The sequence below is a fragment of the Eptatretus burgeri genome, chromosome 2, assembly GCF_056783735.1.
Source record: "Eptatretus burgeri isolate ZD-2024b chromosome 2, Ebu_testis_v1, whole genome shotgun sequence".
NCBI lineage: Eukaryota > Metazoa > Chordata > Myxini > Myxiniformes > Myxinidae > Eptatretus > Eptatretus burgeri.
Genome location: NC_140962.1, coordinates 17,168,895 through 17,194,276, shown reverse-complemented (window position 1 = coordinate 17,194,276; position 25,382 = coordinate 17,168,895). Strand labels below are relative to the sequence as shown.

Here is a 25,382-nt window from a genome sequence, read left to right as displayed (position 1 = left end):
TCCCTTTCAGCGCACAAAATTTTGAAGGTCAAGGTCAAAGGTCAAGGTCACTTTGGCGCAAATCAGGGGAGTCGACGAAACCCTTACTTTTTGAGTAATTTTGATCGGATCGTCTTCAACCTTCATGGGAATATAGTTCATGGTCTGACGCTCAGCTGATTAATTTTTGGTGGCGATTGGCCTTGACCTTCATATGTTTTTTTGTTTGTTTGTTTGTTTGTTTTTTTTGGTCTGAAATCACGTATAAATCACTCTGCAGAGCACAGTTATCATTGGAAATTTTTGTAACTTTGCATATCAGAGGCCTATAGAGGTCCCTTTCAGTGCATAAAATTTTGAAGGTCAAGGTCAAAGGTCAAGGTCACTTTGTCGCAAATCAGGGGAGTCGACGAAACCCTTATTTTTTTAGTAATTTTGATTGGATCGTCTTCAAACTTCATGGGAATATAGTTCATGGTCTGGCGCTCAGCTGATTAATTTTTGGTGGCGATTGGCCTTGACCTTCATGGTTAACGCCTAAGGTCAAACATATTTGACCCCAAGGTCAAATTTTCAAGTTTTAGGAACCATATCGTGTAGTACCTCAAATTGAACACCTCGATGAGTGCTTTCGAGATATGTCAAGCTTGAGACATTATGACGTCATTTGGTGACGTTATGAGGCAAAAGCATATTTTTCATGGTTACTCTGTAGAACGATTCTCATCGGAATCTCTCGTAGGCAGATATTCCTCAAGGAGTCACTCCTGGTGGATAGCAGCTCTGTTCACCTCAGTGTGACCTTAAAGAAGTCACACGTGGTCACCTTTTGGCAAGATACGGGTCACCCTAAGAGTGACATTGGTTTATTTGTTTGATTGTTTGTAGGCACGATAACTCGAGAACGGAAGAAGCTACCAATGTCAAATTACACCACGTGATTCACGAGGGTGATGGCTAGTGCTGATTAGATTTTGGTCAAAATCGGTCAAAGGTGAAGGTCACAGTGAGGTCAAACATAATTCCGTAAATTCACGTGGAGAAATGGAGTATTTTTGCTTCGCTCGACGTTACGAGTTCATTTTAACTTCGATTTTAATTTTGTCTTCGGTTTTTGCGATCGCTTAGGACGCTTAAAACTCGGTTGTAGAAATTCTGGTAAAAATCGGATGTTTTGGAGACGTTTTAAGATTGTATAAAATATTTCACTCGACGCGTCACAGCTCATCCCATGATGCAGTGCGCTCGAGCAGACGCATCGTTGAGTTACGTTAAGGTATAATTGCGTGGAGAAATAGAGATTTTTGCTTCGGTCGACGTTACGATTTTTGATGGTTTGATACAGAATCATTGTAGAAACTTCTGGTTTGCGTCGCTACCTTCTCGAGAGACAGCTCTTATTAGACAAGGTTAGAGGTCAAGTTGATGATTTCGTAAGTACCAGTCTATGACTGCTTGTTTGTTTGTTTGTTTGTGTGTTTGTTACTTAGGAAATCTAAAGATTTCGTAAGTATATTGATGCCTTCCGTTTCTGTTTGTTTGTTTGTAGGCACGATAACTCGAGAACGGAAGAAGCTACCAATGTCAAATTACACCACGTGATTCAGGAGGGTGATGGCTAGTGCTGATTAGATTTTGGTCAAAATTGGTCAAAGGTCAAGGTCACAGTGAGATCAAACATCCAAAAAATGATAACTCGAGAACGGAAGAAGCTACCAATGTCAAATTACACCACGTGATTCAGGAGGGTGGTGGCTAGCGCTGATTAGATTTTGGTCAAAATCGGTCAAAGGTCAAGGTCACAGTGAGGTCAAATATTCGATTTTTGATGGTTTGGTGCAGATAACTCGAGAACGGAAGAAGCTACCAATGTCAAATTACACCACGTCATTCAGGAGGGTGATGGCTAGCGCTGATTAGATTTTGGTCAAAATCGGTCAAAGGTCAAGGTCACAGTGAGGTCAAACATCCAAAACATTCGATTTTTGATGGTTTGGTACAGAATCATCGTAGAAACTTCTGGTCTGAGTCGCTACCTTCTCTAGAGACAGCTTTTATTAGACAAGGTCAGAGGTCAAGTTGACGATTTCGTAAGTCCCAGTCTATGACTGCTTGTTACTTACGAAATCTGAAGATTTCGTAAGTATATTGATGACTTCCATTTCTGTTTGTTTGTTTGTGTGTTTATGTGTTTGTTTGTGTGTTTGTTTGTGTGTTTGTAGGCACGATAACTCGAGAACGGAAGGAGCTACCAATGTCAAATTACACCACGTGATTCAGGAGGGTGTTGGCTCGTGCTGATTAGATTTTGGTCAAAATCGGTCAAAGGTCAAGGTCACAGTGAGGTCAAATATTCGATTTTTGATGGTTTGGTGCAGATAACTCGAGAACGGAAGAAGCTACTAATGTCAAATTACACCACGTCATTCAGGAGGGTGATGGCTAGCGCTGATTAGATTTTGGTCAAAATCGGTCAAAGGTCAAACATCCAAAACATTCGATTTTTGATAGTTTGGTACAGAATCATCGTAGAAACTTCTGGTTTGCGTCGCTACCTTCTCTAGAGACAGCTTTTATTAGACAAGGTCAGAGGTCAAGTTGACGATTTCGTAAGTCCCAGACTATGACTGCTTGTTACTTACGAAATCTAACGATTTCGTAAGTACATTGATGACTTCCGTTTCTGTTTGTTTATGTGTTTGTTTGTGTGTTTGTAGGCACGATAACTCGAGAACGGAAGGAGCTACCAATGTCAAATTACACCACGTGATTCAGGAGGGTGTTGGCTCGTGCTGATTAGATTTTAGTCAAAATCGGTCAAAGGTCAAGGTCACAGTGAGGTCAAATATTCGATTTTTGATGGTTTGGTACAGATAACTCGAGAACGGAAGAAGCTACCAATGTCAAATTACACCACGTGATTCGGGAGGGTGATTGCTAGCGCTGATTAGATTTTGGTCAAAATCGGTCAAAGGTCAAGGTCACAGTGAGGTCAAACATCCAAAACATGATAACTGGAGAACGGAAGAAGCTACCAATGTCAAATTACACCACGTGATTCAGGAGGTTTTGTCTTCGGTTTTTGCGATCGCTTCGGACGCTTAAAACTCAGTTGTCGAAATTCTGGTAAAAAAAAAAAAAAAAAAAAAAAAAAAAATCGGATGTTTTGGAGACGTTTTAAGATTCTATTAAAAAATATTTCACTCGACCTCCACCGCGTGATTGCATCGATAGGTATGCTCTTATAACACTAGCGCTGATTCGATTTTGGTCAAAATCGGTCAAAGGTCAAGGTCACAGTGAGGTCAAACATCCAAAACATTAGATTTTTGATCGTTTGGTACAGAATCATCGTAGAAACTTCTGGTTTGTGTCGCTACCTTCTCCAGAGACAGCTTTTATTCGACAAGGTCAGAGTTCAAGTTGACGATTTTGTAAGTACCAGTCTATGACTGCTTGTTTGTTTGTTTGTTTGTGAACAGTATTATGGAAAAACTCAAAAACTATTATGACGGATTTTGACGAAACTTTGTGGGGGGGGGGGGCTTAGGTATGGTTCAAGGATCATGCCATTAAATTTTGGACTTGGTCCCCCCCCCCCCCCAAAAAATTGTTAGAGAAATTTTTTTTTTTTTTACATTTCTACATGTTTTAAGTGATTTCCACCCCCCCAAAAAAAATTGTTACCCCCCCCAAAAAAATGTAGAGAAAATATTTTTTGCATTTCTACATGTTTTAAGTGATTTCCAACCCCCCAAAAAAAATTGTTACCCCCCCACCAAAAAAAAAATTGTTAGAGAAATTTTTTTTTTTGCATTTCTACATGTTTTAAGTGATTTCCAACCCCCCCCCAAAAAAATTTGCATAAATTTTTTTTTTTGCATTTCTACATGTTTTAAGTGATTTCCAACCCCCCAAAAAAATTGTTACCCCCCCCCACCCAAAAAAAAGAATTTTTTTTTTTTTGCATTTCTACATATTTTAAGTGATTTCCAACCCCCCAAAAGAAATTTAGAGAAAAAATTTTTTATTTGCATTTCTACATGTTTTAAGTGATTTCCAATCCCCCCCCAAAAAATATTGTGAGAAAAAAAATTTTTGCAACTTTTTTTCAACAAAATTTAGATTTCTTTTTTTTGCATTTCTACACGTTTTGAGTGATTTCCAACCCCCCCTCCCCCAAAAAAAATGTTGGAGAAAAGAACTATAACTGTCAGCACTGTTGACATCATATTTAATGAATAAGATACAAGGTTCACTTGAGTGACCCAGCAGTATTGGCGGCGGAGGTTTTGCACTCTCCTGAGTGCTCCCCCTCTAGTTTTTACGTTTTCACTAATTTGGGTAACTTGCGGCACCCACTTGTGAGCAAGTTTAGTAACTTTTAAGCAACCACAAATATGGCACTGCACTGATGCCAACTTGCAACACCACTCATGGATACCGTTTTAAACTTCTCCAGTGTGCAGAGGAGGAATAAACACCTCCACCGCTTGATTGCATCGATAGGTATGCTCTTATAATACTTGTGCTTTACATATCTGAATTGAAGTTTTACAAATCAAATGCAACTATAAAATAGGGTTTGATATGAATGTGTCAATGGATATGTGAACCCACTGTTACGTTTGATCGCAAAAGACGAGAGACAGACAGAGACAGAGACATAGGGAGAGAGAGGAGACACACAACATCAACAAATGTATATAAAGACCATACAAGCATTCATACGAGGTCCGTCTTGAAAGTAACAGGACTGACTTCACAGAAATTTTTTTCCAAAAAATATATTGAAATCACAGCTTGTCCCCCTTCAAAATAGTTTCCTCCAATCTCACACACTTGTCCATCCTCTCTTCCATGCTGATGCACCCCCGGAAGGCTTCTTATGGAATCCTCCGGAGCTGCGTCGTCACGGCCCTTTTGATGGCCTCCACATCAGGAAATCGGGTCGCCTTGATCACCCCCTTGAGCTTGGGGAATAGGAAAAAAATCACAAGGGGCCAAGTCTGGCGAATACGGGGGTTGCTCCAGAGTTGGCATGTTCTCTCTGCCAGAAACTGTCTGATGCTCAGTGCACTGTGATCAGGAGCATTGTCATGGTGGAGCACCCAGGCGCTGTTCTCCCACAGATCCCCTCCTCTGGTCCCGGACTGATCTCATGAGGCGCCGGAGGATCTCCTTGTACGTGTATTGATTCACTGTTTGACCCTGTGGTAGAAACTCGAAATGGACGATGTCCTTGATGTCAAAAACGCGATGAGAATCACCTTCACTTTCGACTTCACATCTTTGCTTTCTTTGGTCTTGATGATGCCGGACTTTTCCACTGACAACTCTGCCATTTGGTCTCGGGATCGTATTCGAATATCCATGATTCATTGCCAGTAATGACTCTCCCGAGCAGGTCTGGATCTTCCTCGAGGCGATCGATAATGTCTTGACAGACAGTGACTCTTTGCTGTTTCTGGTCCTCGGACAACAGCTTGGGGACCATCTTTGAGCACACCTTGCGCATTTCGAGATTTTCAGTGATGATGCTCCAGACAGTGTCCTTGTTGATGGAAAGTTCCTCAGCAATAATCCGCACCGCGAGTCGACGATCTGCGCGCACCATCTGCTTCACATGCTCGATGCTGTCCGCCGTTCTGCTCGTTGAAGGTCTTCCAGACCGTGGATCATCTTCACCCTCCTCCCGTCCCTCTTTGAACCTCTTGTGCCATTGAAATGCACATGTACGTGACATCTTTTCTTCCCCGTAGACTTGCTGCAGAATTGCGAAGGATTTGGAAGGTATTTTTCCAAGCTTGGCAAGAAACTTCAGATTGGCTCTCTGCTCACGGCTCATACAAGACAACGTGTAAAGCACGACTTGTAAAAAATCACACAATGAGTGCAGTCAACCATCAGCAATCACATATATTGCTGGAATGTTGAGAAAAGACTGACGCAACCCGGTCATTCAAGTTGTGTAAGTGGAGCACACAGCAGGCTCAGTCCCGTTACTTTTTAGACGGACCTCGTATATTACCAGTTGGTTTATTTTACACAAATCTCAGAAATTGCTCAGACATCCAGAAAATGAGGAAATATGTAGAAACATGGTAAGCTCTTATGCTGGAATATTGCCTTATCAGACAACACGAAGGAGGGGAGCACCAGGCATTTGTGTAACTTTTGAGAGGAGGTGAAGTGCTCTTTGGATCTAAACTATTACAAAGTGTCCTTCTCACAGTCATTAATGATAGTAATCATCCTTGGGACCAAGTTGGACAACAACATCAAAACAAGCCGGTAGACGACATGGCTGCTCGCTCTAGATGGAAAGCTGGCCGACGCGACTAACTGATATTCATGTACATGCTATCAATCAATTTAGCACAATAAATATGATTATCACAGCCCTCTTAGTTTGTGCCCAGAAACCCGCCTTGTGAAATTTCAGGCATATTTCCAGAGACTCTAACAAATGGCAGCCCTGGTAATTCCATTTATCTATTCGCTGAAGATTTTATTTTTATATATGATGCTGCAAGACATTCTCCTTGGGCACAAAAAAAAACAGGTTCCTCAGAGGTCCAGTTTCGGAGGTATTGATTTTTTTGTACAGTCCACAATAAGTGTACGATGCACGATAAAGTATTTTAGCTGTTGCTAGGCAACGGAGGTGTGCATAGCAACCATTCATTTTTTGTGTACATGCCAGCCACATTGTACACATTTCACCCAAGTTTCATCAAAATCAGATTCTTTCTCTTAGAGATATTCGCAATTAACCGTTTCTGAAATGTTCGAAATGTACTCGCCCAAAACCTACCTCCTCCTACAAATATTTTTTGTTAGGGCTGCAAATTGGCATGAAGGGAGCTGGATAGATTGTGCACAGAACTCTAAGCTTTGATTTTTCGATTTTTTTAATTTTCTTAGATTTTTGACCACTTTAAAGGGCCGTTGCTATGCCGTTGCTAGGGCCCGGGTCCCATATTCGAAAGCACACGATTCCCAGAAATATTGGTCCTACCTACAAAATTTCATTGGAATCGGTTGAGTGGTTTAGCCCGAGGCTTGACCAAAGTTTAGCAGACAGACAGACAGATGGAAATGTCCAGAATAAGGGTGCTCTAAGAGCAGCCAAAAAATATATCAAGGAACACAAAAATTGGATTCAAATAAACATGATTACAAACCAACAAGCAAGCAAACAAATAAAGTTTTCATTTTTAAACTATGAGCACCAACATTGGCCTGGTACTGTTCAAGAAGAAGATGTCCAGGGAAATCAGGTTCAGGCACAGTGGCGAAGCGCAGGATGATATCTTGCAGGGCATGAAGGCCGGCAGCACGAAGCTGCTCACTTTGATCAGTCGCTGCCATGAAGGCCATCCGGATCAACTCCGGCAAATGTAGAACCAGGAAGTCCACTGTTTCGTGGGCACAAGTACAAAAAAGTAGAGTTTGGTAATAACGATACCAATAATGATAACAACTAATAACTAATAGACATTTTGTGACACACTAAAGGAAAGATATATAACTAGCCTATTCTATAAGAAGCACTATTTCTAAGATAAGCCACATGATAGTGCTCACGGGGTGTTTTGATACAGCTTTGAGGCTTATGGAAGAGCAAAACAAGACGAGCAATGTGTCAATAGACTAAGTGTGGCAAACGGAAAACAGAGAGACAACAACAACAACAAATAAATGCACCACAGGACAAAGAGAGGAATTGCAAAAGGGTGGGAACAGGATCTCAGATGGTGTAGTACAGCCTAGTAGTGGAAAAGGGACACACCAGAAGGTTGTGGTGGGCAACAGAATTAAAATTATGGAGGGAAGAGTTCAAGAAGACTCAGGAAGTCAGTTCCACAGGTGAGAAGATGGGTTTGATAAAAGAGGTGAAGATAAAATTTCGGATTTCTGGCTCTTTCCTCGTTTCTGGTAACGGGGAGAGATATTCTAGCAGAATGTGGTAAGGGTCAGTGGATACATCACCACATGTGGTGATGATGTCCCTCCCCACAACCGTTAATTTTTTACCCCCATTAACCCTTCTAACCCAAACCTGTCCTTTCATCTGAAATGCATATTTTTCATTCTTCACAGCTCTCAATGAATTTAGGAAAAAGCAACTAATTTTTGCATCTTCAGACTACCTCAAAAATTCCTCCCCACCTTCACCTCTCCTTTTCTTTTTCATCAATTCCCTTGTTTATATCATCCTCACTCTTCCATCAGACTTGATTTTGTGGACAAAATATAAACGTGTGACTGATATTGACTATGACCATTGGGGACTGGGTAGAGAAGTGGGAGGGCAAGACATACAAGAATAGCACAGAGATAAAAAGAAAAAAAAAACAATTAGGCCACTATCCTATTTCCAGTGAACAAAAAGCAGACCCTCGAACTCAGCTTTTTGACGGGAGATTCCAATTACACAATGGACCTTAGATTCCAGAGCCGTTCCAGTCCACAGTGGGGAGTCATATTCCCTGAGAGTCCGTACAATGGCTTCGTACAATGTTATAAACTGAAGAGGTAGCGGAAGGAATTGGCAATGTGGATAATTTTTAGGCAGGCCTCCTTGTTTTTGTTCTTCAGCGCACGCAGGTTACGGGAATGGCAGGGCAACATGGGCTTTACCATGAAGTCCCTTTTGGCATTTGCGCAGAGAAGGTATACCCGGTCTTTGTAGCCTTGAAGCCGGCTGCTTTGCTCTCGCGCTGTGAAATGAACGTTCTGGTCGGCATCGTTTTACAAAACAAGCCGGTCTCATCAGCATTAAAGACCTCCTCCGGCAGGTACCCCTTCTCCTCGATGAGGCTCACGAGTTCTGCAGGGAATGCCTTGGCCGCTTCGTGGTCCGCGAAGGCACGCTCCCCTACAAGCTTGACGCGTGGATTGTGGGAAAGTGCGAGAGGGGTGAGTTGGCTGTGCAATGTTTGTGGAGAATTTTTATGGGTGATGCTGTATTCAGCAGCTGATAATAGATGTGGTGAGCGATGTCATTGTGTAATTAGTCTGTATGTAACTAGCTGCTAATTACACTAATAGATAGGCTGAATGTTTTCATTCTTTAACTCACAGTACATGACATCTTTCTGATCTACAGGTAGATTATGCTGAGTATTTTAAAAATGTAACAGATCAGATGGTGCTGTTTACAGCAAGATGGTGATCTCCACTAGATGCACTGAATGTTTCCATTCTTTAACTCACAGGACATGACATCTTCCCTATCTGCAGGTAGATTATGCTGAGCATTATTAAAATGTAACATCTCAGATGGTGCTGTTTGTAGCAAGATGGTGATCTACACAAAGATGTGCTGAATGTTTCCATTGTGTAACATCCATATGTGGCGACCTGGTAATTACTGTAGACATCAATACATGCTGTTAGAGTTTTCATTCTGGAAGTAACTCACGGGGGGGGGAGGAGGGGGTGGCGTCGTGGGGAATGATGTGTTACACTGGTGAGACATCCCGCGAAACTATGTTTATGCCGAGAAACTACAACGCAGTACCGTATGTTTAAAGTGCACATGGTGTGACGACCTGCAAAACTGTTTATCCCACAAAGCTACAATGCAGTACGTACAGTACCGTATGTTTAAAGTGTACATGGTGAGATGTCCCACGAAACTACAATACATATACAGGAAACAGGAAACAGGAAACAATACATTTACAGGAAATGTTCGTGGAAGATACAATTTTTGCGTATGTACAGTATTGTACTGTACTGTACGTACACCCAGCTGCTTTGTGCGTGGCTCGGGGAATATATGTTTGAGAACTGTTATGCTCGTGAGAGAAAATAAAAATAATAATAAAAAAAAAAAAATCGGCATGAAAACCATGAATACGCGGGACAATTTCCAGCAAATATAGGAGTATGTTGCAAATTTATCAACTGTAAATATGCGGAACCCACAGATGTTGGAACCGCACATGTCGGGGTCCAGATGTACTAGAAGGGGTACCTGGTCTATTTTTTGTGGGGGCCTAAAACACTTGCCTACACCCACTTTGAGTCAGAAAATAACTCAAAGGGCGGAGGAGCTCCGAGTGTGCCAACCGCCATCCAGATCTAATGCCCTACTGTGTCTGCAGACATCCTCCTGCATTTGGGTCACTGTTTTTTTAGGAGGTTGGTGGCAGGATTTGCACTCCGGCCACCGTAAAACCCTTCATTCCGCAAAACATACCACAAAGAAATCTGAAAACCCACTCCGTGGGAGTACCTCCTGTGCAGGGCAGCTCACCAGATGACGGGATTGGAGCAAAGCCTTTGGGACCCCCACTCTTTGATGATGGGAGGAACACTACGGGGTAACCTTCCCGGGTCAGATTGCGGTAGTGTGTGTTGGGGTGGTGATGAGGTTTCGTCCACCAGCCGGTGGTCTCCTTGGGTTAACCTGAGGCGGTCCCTTCGGGTGGGTGCCTGAAATATCCTATCCCAAAGAGAGGATGATCACCTGTCTCTGTTATCATCTGAGCTCAAGCGTTTGGACATCGGTATTGCAGCTCTCTCTGAGGTTCGGACCTACTATTGGTCTGGTTGCTCTGATGGTTACCATGCCCAAGGAGCTGCTGTAGCTGTGTCCAATAATCTGACTCCAACGATATTTGAGGTAACACCGGTCAACGAGCATATTACGAGACCAAGGATTCGTCACTCCTTGGGTATCGTTTCTCTGGTCTCTGTATATGCTCCGACTGAGGCAAGTGATCTCACCGTGAAGGACGCATTCTATGCCATGCTCGAGTCTGTGGTAGATCAGTGCCCCAGACAAGATACTCTTCTAGTATTGGGAGAATTCAACGATTCAACTGGAACGATGAGATGGTGATGAGACACGCGTTGGTCCCCATGGGTCGAGAACTGTGAACCAAAATGTTCCTTGACTTTGCAATAAGTCATGGACTTAGGGTGGCTGGATCATGGTTTCAGAGCCCACAGACTCATCGCTGGACTTGGTATTCCAACGCTGGTGGTGTGGCAAAGAAGATTGACCATATGCTTATTGATGGTCGCTGGATAATGATCCAGAACTGCAGGGTCTACCGGAGTGCCCAGTTCCTCAATACCGACCATAGGCTTGTGGTAGCACCTTTGAGGTTGCAACTTAAATCCGGGAGAATGGCACCATCCCAGCTGAGGCTGGATGTTGACATGCTCAATGATGAGAAGGAAGCTGAGGAGTTTGCGAACAGGCTGAGTGGAGATTTGGGGGGTCTGGGTGCTTTGGGGAATCCTGAAGAGTTGTGGAGTGCCTTCAAGACCACCGTCGTTGATGTTGCGGGTGGATGTCATGGAACCCACTGAGGGGCGAATAAGAATTTTGTCTCTCAAGGGACACTGGATACCATTGACCAGAGTTGCAGGGTTAGGCTGAATGGGAGAGCTGAGCTGTTCAGGAAGCTGAGGCATAAAACAGTACGTGCCCTCAGGTTGGACAAAGAGGCCTGTGTGCGAGGAATTTGAGGGTGTAGAGCATCATCTGTCATCAAGTGTTTCTCATCCTGCTTACAGGGGAATTCGCGCATTGCATTCCTCCAAGCCTGTCCCTCGGTGAGCTCAAGTTATAGCAGAGGGTGGTGGGCTCGACAGAGGAGTCCGAAGTGAAGGACCGCTGGGCCGGTTACTTTGAGCGGCTGTACTACGCAGTTCCACCAGCTGTCGAGTTGGATGTCTGTGGTGTTACTATCCCTGTTGCTGACCCTCCAATCAACTGTGATCCACCTTCATTTGTGGAACTGGTTGAAATTTGTGGAAACAGGCTGTGGTGAACCGGTTCAAATGGGGTAAAGCTCCTGGGATCTGTGGCATCAATGTTGAACTTCTCAAGGCTGGTGGAAATGCTGTACTCATGTCAATGCATGCAGTTCTGTGCTCTGCTTGGTACACGGGCATCCCAACTGATTGGAAGAGGGGCCTTGTTGTCCCTCTCTGGAAAGGGAAGGGTGATCGCCAAGACTGCAACAACTACCGAGGGGTGACGCTGCTCTCAGTGCCGCGCAAGGTCTTTGCTCTGAAAATTCTTGATAGGGTTCGCCACCATCTGCTTGAGCACCAGGATCCAGAGCAGTCAGGCTTTACACCAAAGAGGTCAACGATTGACCGTATCCTTGCTCTTCGGGTCTTCACCAAACGCAGATGAGAGTTTCAGCAGGGGCTGCTTGCAGCCTGTGTTGATCTCTGCAAAGCGCTCGATTCAGTGAATCGGGATGCCCTCTTGAGGATTCTTGGTCTTTGTGGGGTGCCACCAAAACTGATCAATCTGATGTCCAAACAACAGCATACTCTGTGAGAGAGTGCTGTGAGATGTGGTGATACCATCTCTGACTTATTTCCTGTTGTAACTGGAGTTCATCAGAGGTGTGTACTGGCTCCCACACTTTTCAGCACTTAAATCGACTGGATTCTGGGGAGGATGGCAGAGAGATCAAGCTGCGGTGCATCATTTGAGAATATCAAGATCTCTGACCTTGATTTCGCAGATGATGCAGTCATCTTTGCGGAGATTCTAGATATTCTTTCGGGGGCCCTCGACGTGCTGATTGATGAGTTGAAGCTGCTGGGATTATGGGTTTCCTGGGTCAAAACTAGGATCCAGGCTTTTAAGGACATCTTGGATGCTGCCATCTTATCTGTACCTGTTTGTGGTGAGGATGTTCAGGTCACGGAGAGATTCACTTACCTTGGCAGTGATATTTATGTCTCTGCTGGCTGTGAGGCAGAGGTCAATAGACGTCTGGGTCGGGCCTGGGTTGTCATGGATTCCTTGGATCTGGGGTGTGGCGCTGCCGGTACCTGTGCGGGAGGACGAAAGTCCGAGTCTTCAGGTCCTTCGTGCTTCCAGTCTTGCTCTTCCGATGTGAGACTTGGACTCTGACCAGAGATCTGAGACGGCGACTTCATTCCTTTGGTACCAATTCACTTCGTAGACTCCTTGGCGATGGCTCGTCGGACTTTGTGTCCAACGAGCGGTTGCTGAGAGAGAGACTCAAATGAGATTTATTACCTGCATAGTCTGTGAGCATCAGCTGCGGCTGTACAGACATGTGGTTTGTTTTCCTGACGCTGATCTTGCTCACCAGATTCTCTCAGCGAGGGAGCCTTGTGAGTGGAGGAGGCCAACGGGCTGACCACGTGCCTTGTGGTTGCATCAGGGTGATCAGCTTCTCAATGAGATGGGGATGGGCCAGGCATCTGCCTTGGGGATGGCCAGAGCTCCCTGGAGTACCGGCAGAAAGTGGATTCAGCGACGCGCTGCTCTGGCACATGCTCTCATACCTGACCTGACCTGACCCACTTAGGAATGGGGTCCCTACACACTTTCTTTCACACACAATAGAGCAATTAAAAGAAAAAAAGCCCCCAAAATCAAAGTTTGTTCTTCAAAATTAATAAACAAAAGTTTTTGCCTAAAACACTCCCATGATGTGTTTTAAAACACTCCCAAACACTACCAACACTCACTGATGAACCTCTGAAAGTTTTACGAAGATCCGTTCAGTCATCTCTGAAAAAAATCGTGACATACTCCACCGGTCAGAAGTTTTAGAGCACCCACATTTTTCAGTTTTTACTGAAATTTAAGCAGTTCAAGTCCAGTGAATAACCGGATATGGTACAAAGCTAAGCAGTAAACTGCCAGAGGTTAAAAAAGAAAGGTTAGGTTAACAAAAACTGAAAAATAATGTAAATTTCAGAGTTGTTAAAAAGGCCCTTTTCAGGGAACAAGTAATGGGTTATCAACTGCAGCTGTTCTGCAGCAATGGAAGTAAATTAAGCCCTGAAAGTTGATGCAAACAATTCCGACAGGTGTCCCAACTTTTGTTGATTAATTACAAACCCTCTGTCTGTATAAAAGCAGTGTTCGATCAGACTGTGTTGCTCCACCCTCTGAAGCATTATTTGGACAATATTGCACTGCAGGAAGTAGTATATTACTATCATAATGGCGAGAAAAAGACAATTAACAAAGGAAGACAGATGGATCATTATAACCCTTAAAAGTGTAGGTCTTGCCTTTAGAGAAATTGCAAAGTAGCCAAGGCATCAGTGAGTACAGTTTCCTCCACCATCAAAAGGCACTTGGAAACTGGAGGAAACTCTGACAGGAAGACGCCTGGCAGACCGAAAGCCACAACACAATCAGAAGACAAGTTTCTGAGAGTCAACAGCTTACGTGACAGGTGGCCATTGCTAAGATGGCAAGATAAGAAAAAGAGGCTTGCCTGGGCCATGAAGCACCGCCAGTGGACGACTGAAAACTGGAACGTCTAATGGACCAATGAATCAAAATTTGAAATCTTCGGTTCATCACGCAGGGTTTTTGTACGCCGTCGAGTTGGCGAAAGGATGGTTCCTCAGTGTGTGACATCAACTGTCAAACATGGAGGAGGAAGCGTGATGAACTGGGGCTCTTTTGCTGGATCCAGTGTCGGCGACTTGCACAGAGTGACTGGCACCCTGAACCAAAAGGGCTACCACAGCATTTTGCAGTGCCATGCAATACCCTCTGGTCTACGCCTAGTTGGTCAGGGGTTCATCCTACAGCAAGATAATGACCCAAAACATCATGGAATGTCCAGCACAGTTTCCAAACTTAAACCCCATCAAGCTGGTTTGGGATGAACTGGACAGAAGGGTGAAACCAAAACAACCTGCAAGTACAACACATTTGTGGGAACTTCTGCAACAGTGTTGGGAAGAACTTTCCGAACAATATTTGATCTCCATTGTAGAAAGAATGCCACGAGTGTGTTCGGCTGTTATATCTGCAAAAGGTGGCTACTTTGATGAGTCAAAAATTTACTTCTTTTTTTTTTTCAACAATTTTTTGTTGAAATTTTGTTTTTGTCATTCCATGTTCCATGTTGTCACATGTCATTCCATGTTCTTCAAATTTTGTTCAACAAAAGGATTCCATGATTTCGTTTTTATCTGCAATTGTTTACTTGTTCTATGTTTTAATTTCAGAGTACATTGAAACATTAAACTGCTTAAATTTCAATGGAAACTGGAAAAATGGGGGTGTTCGAAAACTTTAGACCGGTAGAGTACACAGACACCCAAACGGCTCTCCAACAGTATCGATATTTATACTAAGTTTGGTCAAAATAACATCATTTTTTGATTGGAGGGGATTGGGGGGGTATGCTATAGGGGGGGAAGCTTCATTAAGGCAATTCCCAGAATATCCAGGGTGATTTGGCTCAGGCTTTTAATTGTAGAAATTGACGTTTGGGACTCATCACAATGGTAATAAAAGGGAGTGTCGGAGAAGGACGATTGGGAAAAGGGAAGTTAATGCATTACTGTTGACTACATTTTGACGGGACTTTCAAGTGAATCGTATAATTGGAGCACTTCTGCACAGCATTTTATTTTTCGTCCAAAATGTTTTTTTCCGGTCAAAGTGTTGAAGTAAATGTCAGACTTAATAGATAGGTTTTTGGATTTTGTAGGAATAGATACTCAATCAGTACCTGTCTCATCTTCAAAACAACGCTCCTTGGCAAGAACTGGATCAAAGTGCGCTGGGTCTCCCTGGGCACAAAGCGCAACCACACGGCACAAGCACTCGACTGCAAACACACGTGTTGCCCAGCGAGGAGCAATGATCGCTGAACCCCGCTCGTCTCTCCGCCCAGACACCGCAAACATGGTGTCGTCGTCTGTGACTTCCGATTTGTCCCCCTCATCAGGTTGAGTTGGCTCGATGGGTGGAACACCCCCAGATTCTGGTGCACATTGACTGCCATTCAGCTACACCATCGAAAGTAACACATACAAATGCAGCAAAAATAACAGCACCCATAGTTTCGAGCAGGGAGCAACATTGGAGGAAACCACACCTGTAGAAGCCGTGAGAACCTCTTTGCAGAGATACAGCCAGTGAGCGAGCTTGTCAACCGCAAGTGAAGACAACATGTGGCCGATTGTGTCCCGAATGTCCAAGCACAACTTGCGATCTGTCTCCCGGTCCAGCATTGAAAACAAGACGCCTTCCAAGGAGTTTTCCATCCCACTAGGTGCTGTCGTACAGACATACAAGCATGCTGTAAAACTCCCTGGGCAGATGACTTACAGATGAAAAGCTCACTGTAGGATACCAGCAGGCTATACCTGCGCCATTTGCACCGACAGGAAGACCGGCTGCATGCTCACAAACTTCAGCCGCCTCACGTTGTGCCAGCTGCCGCAAACATGCCACTGCTGCACGCCTCAAGAGCAGGTGAGAGCTATAGAGGTGTGCCTGTAGTGTAGGTAGGCAGAGTAAGAACGCCAGTAACTTTGTTCAGCATCAGCCCATTATTGAAAATGAAACACGAGTATTGATGTAAACTGGTTAGTTGTGCAGAACCCCCTGTTATTAGAAAACAGAATACAATGCAATGGCAAAGACAGATGAGAATACCTTTCCAGTGATAACCTGAGAAGAAGACCTTAGTACTTGATTTAGTGTCCATTCAAGTTTCTCCAATTACTCACACAGAGCTCAGGGACGAGTCCAGCCAAATTGACGTGCCTTGGAGCAAACATATGTAGCTGCTGCAGACAAGCGATCGCCTGTGCCCGTACCAACGCACCTGTATGGGCCTGCAGTATGGCGCAAGCGTCTTGGCATGAAGCACGTGCTGCGGAGATCAGCCCACTTACTCCTGCACTCTCAGAAAAGTTTTTGGGAAAATCGATGTTGCAAATAGCACAGTAAGAGGTAGATGATATAGATGTTACAGAGAGGTGGAGTAGAGTAAAAAGGGGGGCGGGGTTGGACTGATGCATGAAAGGTTGGGGGGAGGAGGAGAAGGGTATTACAGTGTACTAGTATTCATACAATATAATGCTTCTTTTATTAGCGTGTCATCTGCTCCCACCACCCCCAAAACATAGCAGGAGAAGTGTGCGCGCGTGTGTGTGTGTGTGTGTGTGTGTGTGTGTGTGTGTGTGTGTGTGCGTGTGCGTGTGCGTGTGCGTGTGCGTGTGCGTGTGCGTGTGCGTGTGTCCAGGCCACAACTTTGTTTGAAGCATTCAAGCTTTTGTCATCAAATCTTCAACCAACCTTTTTATGAGAATATGGAGAAGACAAATTAATAAAATGTACAATTTCTTCTGTTTTTTTTAGCTGTTGTTTTCATCAAGTTTAGATTGAGATCCTCTATGTCCATCTTGTCCACCCCCACGTATGTGTGTTTTACATCTTGTTCTTGTCTGTTACATCATGTTCCATTCAGTATACCAGCTCTTCCACGAGCCTCGGCGACGTATGAAAAAATTAAATAAAAGACGGCCTTTGCATTTTGAGATGCTTTCTAATTTTTTTTTCAGGTATTCCCCACAGCAAGGCAACAAGATTACTTCTGAAAGAATATCATTTCCTGACCTATACAGACTGGCACTGCAATTGAACACGTTACAACAATACACTACTCGGCTAAAATGGACCAACTTTGAAGTGCTGTAAGTACGTACATAGTACAAGTGTGATCAGAGGGGTTGCTGCCTTCCAAAAAGATTGTGGGCCTGGGCCCTCTCAACCTTCAGATCCCTCCACCCCCATTAAAACATTGATGACCGTAACAAGTGCAGAAAAATAGGCTAATTGTCATGTTTTTTACATTACGTTATGGACCTATAATCCCATATACAGGGTGACGACATTGACGACAACGGGGACATCAAGTCCTGGAGCCCAAGCAGATGCCAGAGGGAAGAGGAAAACGGAGTGAACTTTATTGTGCCACATGCTAGTATGACCTAATATTCACGATCCTCTTTGGGGTCCCTTCACCGCACCTTGCCTGGCCCTCACCGGTGTAACAGGAAGGATGGATCACACACGGCACCCTTCAACTAATCTCAAAAACCTACAGCACACAAAACACCACCTTTCAATGGTGCACAAAAACTGGATGACTTAACCCAAACATGAAGTCCATATGTGTATTTGTTGATATTCCATGTGTTGAAATTTATTCCTTTCTGATACAGAGTTCAAACACCATTATTTAGAGTCGTGGCCACAAATGTTGGCACCCGTGCACTTTTATCAAATAACTCACAATTTTCTCTAAATACAAGTTGAAATTGACAAAAGTATTTGGTCTCCACAATTCTTTATGTCACTGTTAATATTACAGAACCTTTGTTTTTAATTCAGAACTTAATATATCCTTTTAAATCAGAAAATAAAAAGAAATGACAGACAAAATTATTGATACCCTCGACTTGATATTTGATAGCACAACCTTTGGAAATAATAACTGCAGTCGAGCGCTTCCTATAGCGATGAATGAGCTTTCTCCACCTCTCCACTGGCAGTTTGGCACACTCTTCTTGTGCAAGCTGCTCCAGTTCTCCCAGATTTGAAGGGTACCTTCTCCCAACTGCTGTTTCCAGATCTCCCCGCAGGTGTTCAATGGGATTTAGATCTGGACTTGTTGCCGGCCAAAACAGAACAGTTCAGAATTTTGTCTTGAACCCTTACTGGGTGATTTTTGAAGTGTGTTTGGGGACATTGTCCTGCTGCAAGACCCATGACCTTCGATGGAGATCCAGCTTTCTGACACTGGGTTGAACATTGCGCTCCAAAATGCCTTGGTAATCTCCTGATTTCATGATGTCATGCACACATTCAAGGGCACCCAGTGCCAGAGGCAGCACAGCAACTCCAAAACATCACTGAACCTCCTCCATGTTTGACTGTAGGGAAGGTGTTCTTTTCTTTAAAGGCTTCATTTTGTTTTCTGTAAACATAGAGATGATGTGCTTCACCAAAAAGCTCTAATTTGGTCTCATCTGTCCACAGGACATTCTCCCAGGAAGATTTTGGTTTCTTCAGGTGTGTTTCGGCAAACTTCAGTCAGGCTTTCTTATGTTTCTCTCTCAGCAGTGGGGTCCTCCTGGGTCTGTGGGGCCCTCATGGTTGGCGACGGATGGTGCGAGTTGAAACTGCCATACCTTGTGTCTGAATGTCAGCTTGAATCTGTTTGGCAGTTGGTTGAGGTGCTTTCTCCACCATTCGAACAATCCTTCGCTGCAATCTTCAATCAAGTTTTCTCTTGTGGCCACGTCCAAGGAGGTTGGCTACAGTGCCATGAGCATTAAACTTCCTGATAACATTACATACAGTGGACACAGGAACATCAAGGTCTCTGGAGATGGACTTGTAGCCTTGAGATTGTCCATGCTTGGCTACAATCTTGTGTCTGACCTCCTCAGACAATTCTCTGGTTTCCTTTCTTTTCTCCATGCTCATTGCGGTACACACAGTGACACAAAACAGCAGAATGACTCCTTTCCTCTATTCAAACTGGTTGAATGAGTGATTTATATATTGCAGGCACCTGCAACTCACCACAGGTGAGTTCAATTCCAAAGGAAAGGAGAATCACCTGTTTGAAATCTAATTATTTCTCAACTTCTAAAAGGTGCCAATAATATTGTCCGGGCCATTTTAGGATTTCTGTGTGGAATAAAGTAAGATTTAGTAATTTTTTTTCAGCTTTTTTTGTTTTGTTCCACTACAAACCAAAGAAATACATGTCGATATGAAAAATATTTTTTAATTTCAACAATATTCTGGAAGAAATGGTGCATTATTTGAAAAAAAGTGCAAGGGTGCCAATATTTTTGGCCACGACTTGAGTAACATTTGTAAATTAGATACCACATTTATGTTTTTGAACCTAAACACGAAGGTGAAAATTATCTTCCCTACGCTAGACAAGAGTTCATGCTAAGGCCTCATCTAAACATCCAAAAGCCCTGTGTATTTATTTCTCTGTCAAGCAGGAAGTGACCTCATGTTCACAGAAGTGACGTAGCGTTCATCACTGAAAGGGAACACGTGCAATAGAAGTGCTAGCGCCAATCACCATTTTGTTTCCACTCAGGAAAGATGAATTTATGCCGTCCAAAACTTCTACTAACGCATCTGAATGTGGGTTGATTGCTTGACCATTCCAGTTGTTTTCACAACTACAATACTGGAGGTGAGATGTTAGTAATTTTTACTTGCAAAAAAAAAATATATATATATATATATATATATATATATATATATATATATATATATATATATATATATACATATATATATACATATATACATATATATATACATATACATACATATACATATATACATATACATACATATACATATATATATATATATATATATATATATATATATATACATACATACACAGGATCAGTACTTTTACTCGGTCATTTGAAAATCCATTATCACTGATAAAAAAAAATTATTTCTAAAATAATCATACTTTTCTTTATAAAACAAAAGTAAATCCACAAGCCCATGAGTTACATTATTTGTAACTGTGCTGTGATGGTGGTGATTGGAGGGGAAGGGGAGAGGTGTTGTTGGCCTCATCATTTTTTGATGGGCATAGACCAAATATTTTAATAACTACGCTATACATTAACACACCTAACAGTATTGTTGCGGTTCTGGGAAGGCACATTAACACACCAAACATTCCCCCAAGGCATAAGCACACAGCATACAGCGATCCCAAGACAGTTATCTCGTTAGTATTCGTTCAGTAAGCTCTTCCATATGTCTAGTGGGTAAATGAGACAAGTTGCATTGCATAGGGCTTTTAGTTAGATCTTCAATGCCCAATTCTTTCACTTATTTTATTTGCTTTATTTCACCCATAAACGCCGTCATGTATGCATGCACGCCAGACCAGTGACACTACCAAAGGAGCAGGAGTAACGAATGCCACCGCTGCCTCATTTACATAGGCGCACCATTTCCCCATTCAAACTGCGCACCAATAACCAACCGATACCTCACCTCAGACCATCACCACGATGCTACAATACTCACCGCAATCACTACAACGCCCCCAAAAATGCCTCATCCGCTCCCAACGCTTCAACGACTTTGCTACAAACAACGCAGTTCTTCCCACACCTCACTACAACCGCAACTGCCATCAGCTCCCTGAACGTTCACGATAGTCGTTGGAGATGCCAGGGAACGGAGGACATAGCGGGTTCCTGCGAGTCTGAACACATCAGCATGTAGCTCGAAAAGCGAGTGTGTGCTGGGACTCATTCGGCGACAAGTGGATAGCTCTGGCGCTCCGCTAAATAAAATAACAGCGTTCAGGTGGAGTCCAGCACACGTTGGTGGCCGGAGAGCACTCCCGAAAACCTGCGCCCCATGCAAATCACACAACTCCGTTACATGACAGCCTGGGAGCAACTGAGGCCATTTTCGGCTCCAGAGTCTGGCGGAGCGGAACAACTTCTCGGGGTGGAGTCTATGCACCAATGGGGATGCGCAGAAATGACGACAGGGTCTTTTGATCCGTTTGTTGACTCCTCCGTTTGCGATGTTGATGCGTTTGCGATGTTGACTCCTCCGATCCGTTTGTTGATCCGTTTGTTGACTGGGCTCTATAATAAAAGCGAATCAGGGTCTTTTGGTCTTGCCGAATGAGAGCCAAGCCAAAATGGCAGTGCGAGAACGAGCCAGGCGAGCAGAATAAAGTCATTGCCAAGGAGTTGCCAGTTCGTTGCTGGATCAGCACTGGGTCATCGGCACTCGGCTCACACGGCATTCCACAGTAATCATCATTAATCACAAGTACAGACTCCTTTATATGCCCTGTTAAGCTCACAAATCTTTTCACGCATCTTCCTCTTCCATCTGTTGTCTCATCTACTGTGGACGCATCATTGAAAGAGCAATACTGATTCGCACACTTCCTCTTCTGCATCACATTTTGCACCCCCCACTCACGCACCATAGACACCCCATGTTTTCTTCCCTCCTCCACAATCGTAAGCAATTGGTTTGCGTCGGTCCGTCGACTGTGCCATGTACAAAAAGGTCGCTTACACCTCAACTGCTTCTCCTCTTCCTTGACTATCTCTAAATCACTCGGGTGTGTGTCTACAGGCACCTGTAATGTGTTGCATAATTTAAGATTCTAGAAGTTGATATCGGTTTAGCTCTGCTCTGTGTCTTATTTTGTGTAAATAATTGCAATTATTTTGCCTCACCCATGAACCCTTGCTTTTCCTTGCTGTACATACTTATGAATAAAACCCTTTATTGTGGCACATGACCTTTTCTTGCTCTTGCTTACAATAAAGTGCATATAAATGTATCGATCCGTCCGTGTTCGTCTGTTCCCCATTTTTCCAGTATGGTCTGCACATTAGTTTAGCCGGGAAGTTCTACCCCGTTAGTTTGCACTAGTTAGCCAGCGTACACTCACTGTAGCAGCAGTAATCCGGATGTGTGCTGAGGGCATGAGGCCCCAATTGACTCGGCCGTCCACAGGGAAGGTATCACACAAAGTGGTGTAACACTGCCGGGATTGGCAGTGCCAATCAGTGTTTGTGGTTGCTGAGCTATCTGTGCCCAGTGGCCTCAAGACCGGGTGTTCGAAAGGGACCCGAGTGCTTCCCCTCATGGCGAGAATCGAACCCTGAGTCCATAACAGTATCATATATGACAATTTTGCAGTAAACAATGAAAATCCAAATATGATGACAAACCTTGGAGCTCGGGCCCAAGTGTGGTGATAAGCGATGCAAGGCAGCGGCCGAGGCACTGGTGGACCTCCATGTGGGAGGGAGGCACAGTCAGCAGGAGAGAAAGCGATAGCGAGAGAGTTGCCTCCACATAGGCCCGATACATTGGACCGCTCGAGTCCACTATGAGTGCAAGCGAGTGTAGCGCCCACGTCTGGAATACATTCAGAAAGCACAGTCAGAGTTAGTTTCAAAAATAGGGTTTAAAGCTACTGGGAGGACAATAGGAAAACGTTTCTCCCACACCAAGGACAAATTAAGATTGTACATTTGCTGAAAAGATTGTACATTTTACATGTCTGAGAAATGGTTGGGGACACAATTAATTAACAAAATGGCCGCCAGTCGGCCATCTTGGGTCTGATATCGAAAATAAATGACGTGCATCATTCATTATCCGTGTGCCAAGTTTAAACAACAGCAGAAAACACATGCCTGAGAAATGGTTGAGGACTTATTTGAAATCGGGGGCGGGGGGGGGGGGGTCCAACTAAAATGGCCGCCAGTCGGCCATCTTGGATCTGATCTCATAAAAAATGACGTGCATATGTTAGCCATCATTTATTATCCGTGTGCCAAGTTTGAGCAAGATCAGTAAATGCATGTCCGAGAAATGATTGAGGACGTGTTCGACTACCGGGGGTTTTTTATTTTTAACAACTGAAGTGGCCGCCAATCGCCATCTTTGATCGCATCACAAAACAAAATGATGTGCATAAGTGTTCTATAATTTGATGTCTTTGTACCAAGTACAAATAAAATTGGTCCATACATGTCCGAGATATGGTTGCAGACGCACACACGGACACGAAAATGGAGACCAATCCCACAAGCACCCGTTTCGGACTATGTCGAATGGGGACAAATTAAAAAAATTAAGAGAACGCAATTACTCAATTAATAAAATGTACCATACTCTTTACAGAGTGTAACAATGTCCTGTCTATTTATTATGTACACACTATGTCAAACCAATGAAGGAAAACGACAACCGGGCAGGTTTGAAACCGTTTACCAAAGGAAGCACGTATTCACACGCAACAATCAAGTATGTACAGTAACGATGCAGTGTCACAAAAAGAAAGCAATTAACCCGAAGAATGTAAAAGCCTCGAACAATCTTACTTATCTACAGAACACAAAACAGGCACGCCACAATCATCCGGGAAAAGCAGAGAGGAAGAAAAATAAGATAGAGGCAGCAAGAGGCTTAGGCGCAGCCTCTTTCTCACCCTGTGCAAACAGGCTGGTTTGCGTGGATCCCAAAATGGAGGGAAGGGAAGGAAGGTGGTGTATGGTTGTTACAAGGAAGGGAAGGTGCATCGTAAGCTTAAAGGAAACGGTGCGAGGTGAAAATCAGTGCCTCACCCACTTGGGGAGAGAGGTCAATCATTGAAAGCTCTTTTGAATCGATGCGAACTCTTTGTGAGTTTCAAGTTGACAAATTAGGGGTTCTTAGAAAAAGAAAGAAAGAAAAGAACGTGCAAGTCAATAAGGAGCTACCACTACGTGCCAAGGACCTCGTGGCATCATTCATCTCAGGGCTCGCCCTGTGCTCATCTCAGTTGGCAGTTTCTTGGCATGAACAGGCAGGCATCCTTCCTCCGACAAGATCCCCAGTGCACCCAACGATAAGCACACTTACTAATGAATATCTAAGCGTTTCTTATGTGTTGGACGCAACTCCCCGGGGTCCTTCTTTTCCATACGTGCATCTGCTTCATTATAGATAGATAGGGTTGACAAATGGCACTCTGAAAAGGGATGACAGGAACCCTTCAGGGAAAAAAAAACCATAAGAATGGAAGAAATAATGGGATTCAACTCAAGAGATTTAAGAAGCCGTGTGCAGAGTCAATTGAAGTTTGCATTATTTGAAATAATAGTCTCGACTATTATTCACGAGAACCCTATTATTCTCGAGAACGAGAACGACTAATATTCACGAAAATAATAGTCACGAGAACCCTTCTAAATTCATTCATCAATCGATCTGAAAGTACAGATAAATGTGAAAAACGATGTGAAAAACAATGGCTCCCTCTATTTTATCACTCAAACAATATGAAGCAGAAGAGGTTTACAAAAGTAAACTTACATAGTTTATGGTATCATCTTAAAACATCTCACCATAAACAGTTTTCTTATGTTGTTTGTACATTTAAACAACACCATCAGAGAACCACATTGAAACTTATGGCAAATTGGTGCATAGCATCATGAATGATGATAGATGAATAAATGACATTCCCATAATGGAGACGAGAGCACAAACCTGAACCTCCGGAGACGTGCTGTCCTGAGCCAAGGCGAGCAGAATGCTAACACTGGTCTTGACATGATGGCCGCAGCCAATCCCTCCGACGTAGCGATGCAGACAGCCGAGGGCCAGAGAGTGCCCAGTGCGTGAAACGACGTCACGTGCAACCTTCAACCTGCCCCACGCATTCAGGTAAACTCAGGTATCGAAGACCAATGGCGTCTTCATCACAACATCACATACTCCTGACAAGTGGACACATCTCTACTAATTTATTAAATCAGGCATGTCTGCTTGACATTGGCAAAAACAGCAGTCGCTGATACGCACTTGTCAAAGCTAGTCTGTGCCATGCGCGTGATGAAAGCAGACTCGTCCACGGCTTGCGCCATGCGTCCCAGAGCCTCGCCTGCAGCACAGCGCACCAGTGGGCTTGAATGATCTAACGCAACCAAAACCAAAGCTAAGGCTGCCCGACGTACTTCCTCCGGACCCATCGGGCTCTTGTTTTCTGCCAAACCCTGTAAACAAAGGGGTCATC

At 43.7% G+C, this 25,382-nt stretch overlaps 1 protein-coding gene across 1 annotated transcript in view; it reads right to left on the bottom strand.

Moving 5' to 3' along the window:
- LOC147031494 (HEAT repeat-containing protein 5B-like) overlaps nt 1-25,382 on the bottom strand; it is a 122,632-nt gene that overhangs the window by 66,823 nt on the left and 30,427 nt on the right. The window contains 8 exon segments of the mRNA XM_085864153.1: nt 7,219-7,400; nt 15,486-15,740; nt 15,855-16,034; nt 16,126-16,255; nt 16,492-16,661; nt 22,546-22,735; nt 24,857-25,016; nt 25,172-25,362. Of these exon segments, the coding sequence (XP_085720279.1) occupies nt 7,219-7,400; nt 15,486-15,740; nt 15,855-16,034; nt 16,126-16,255; nt 16,492-16,661; nt 22,546-22,735; nt 24,857-25,016; nt 25,172-25,362 (1,458 nt within the window).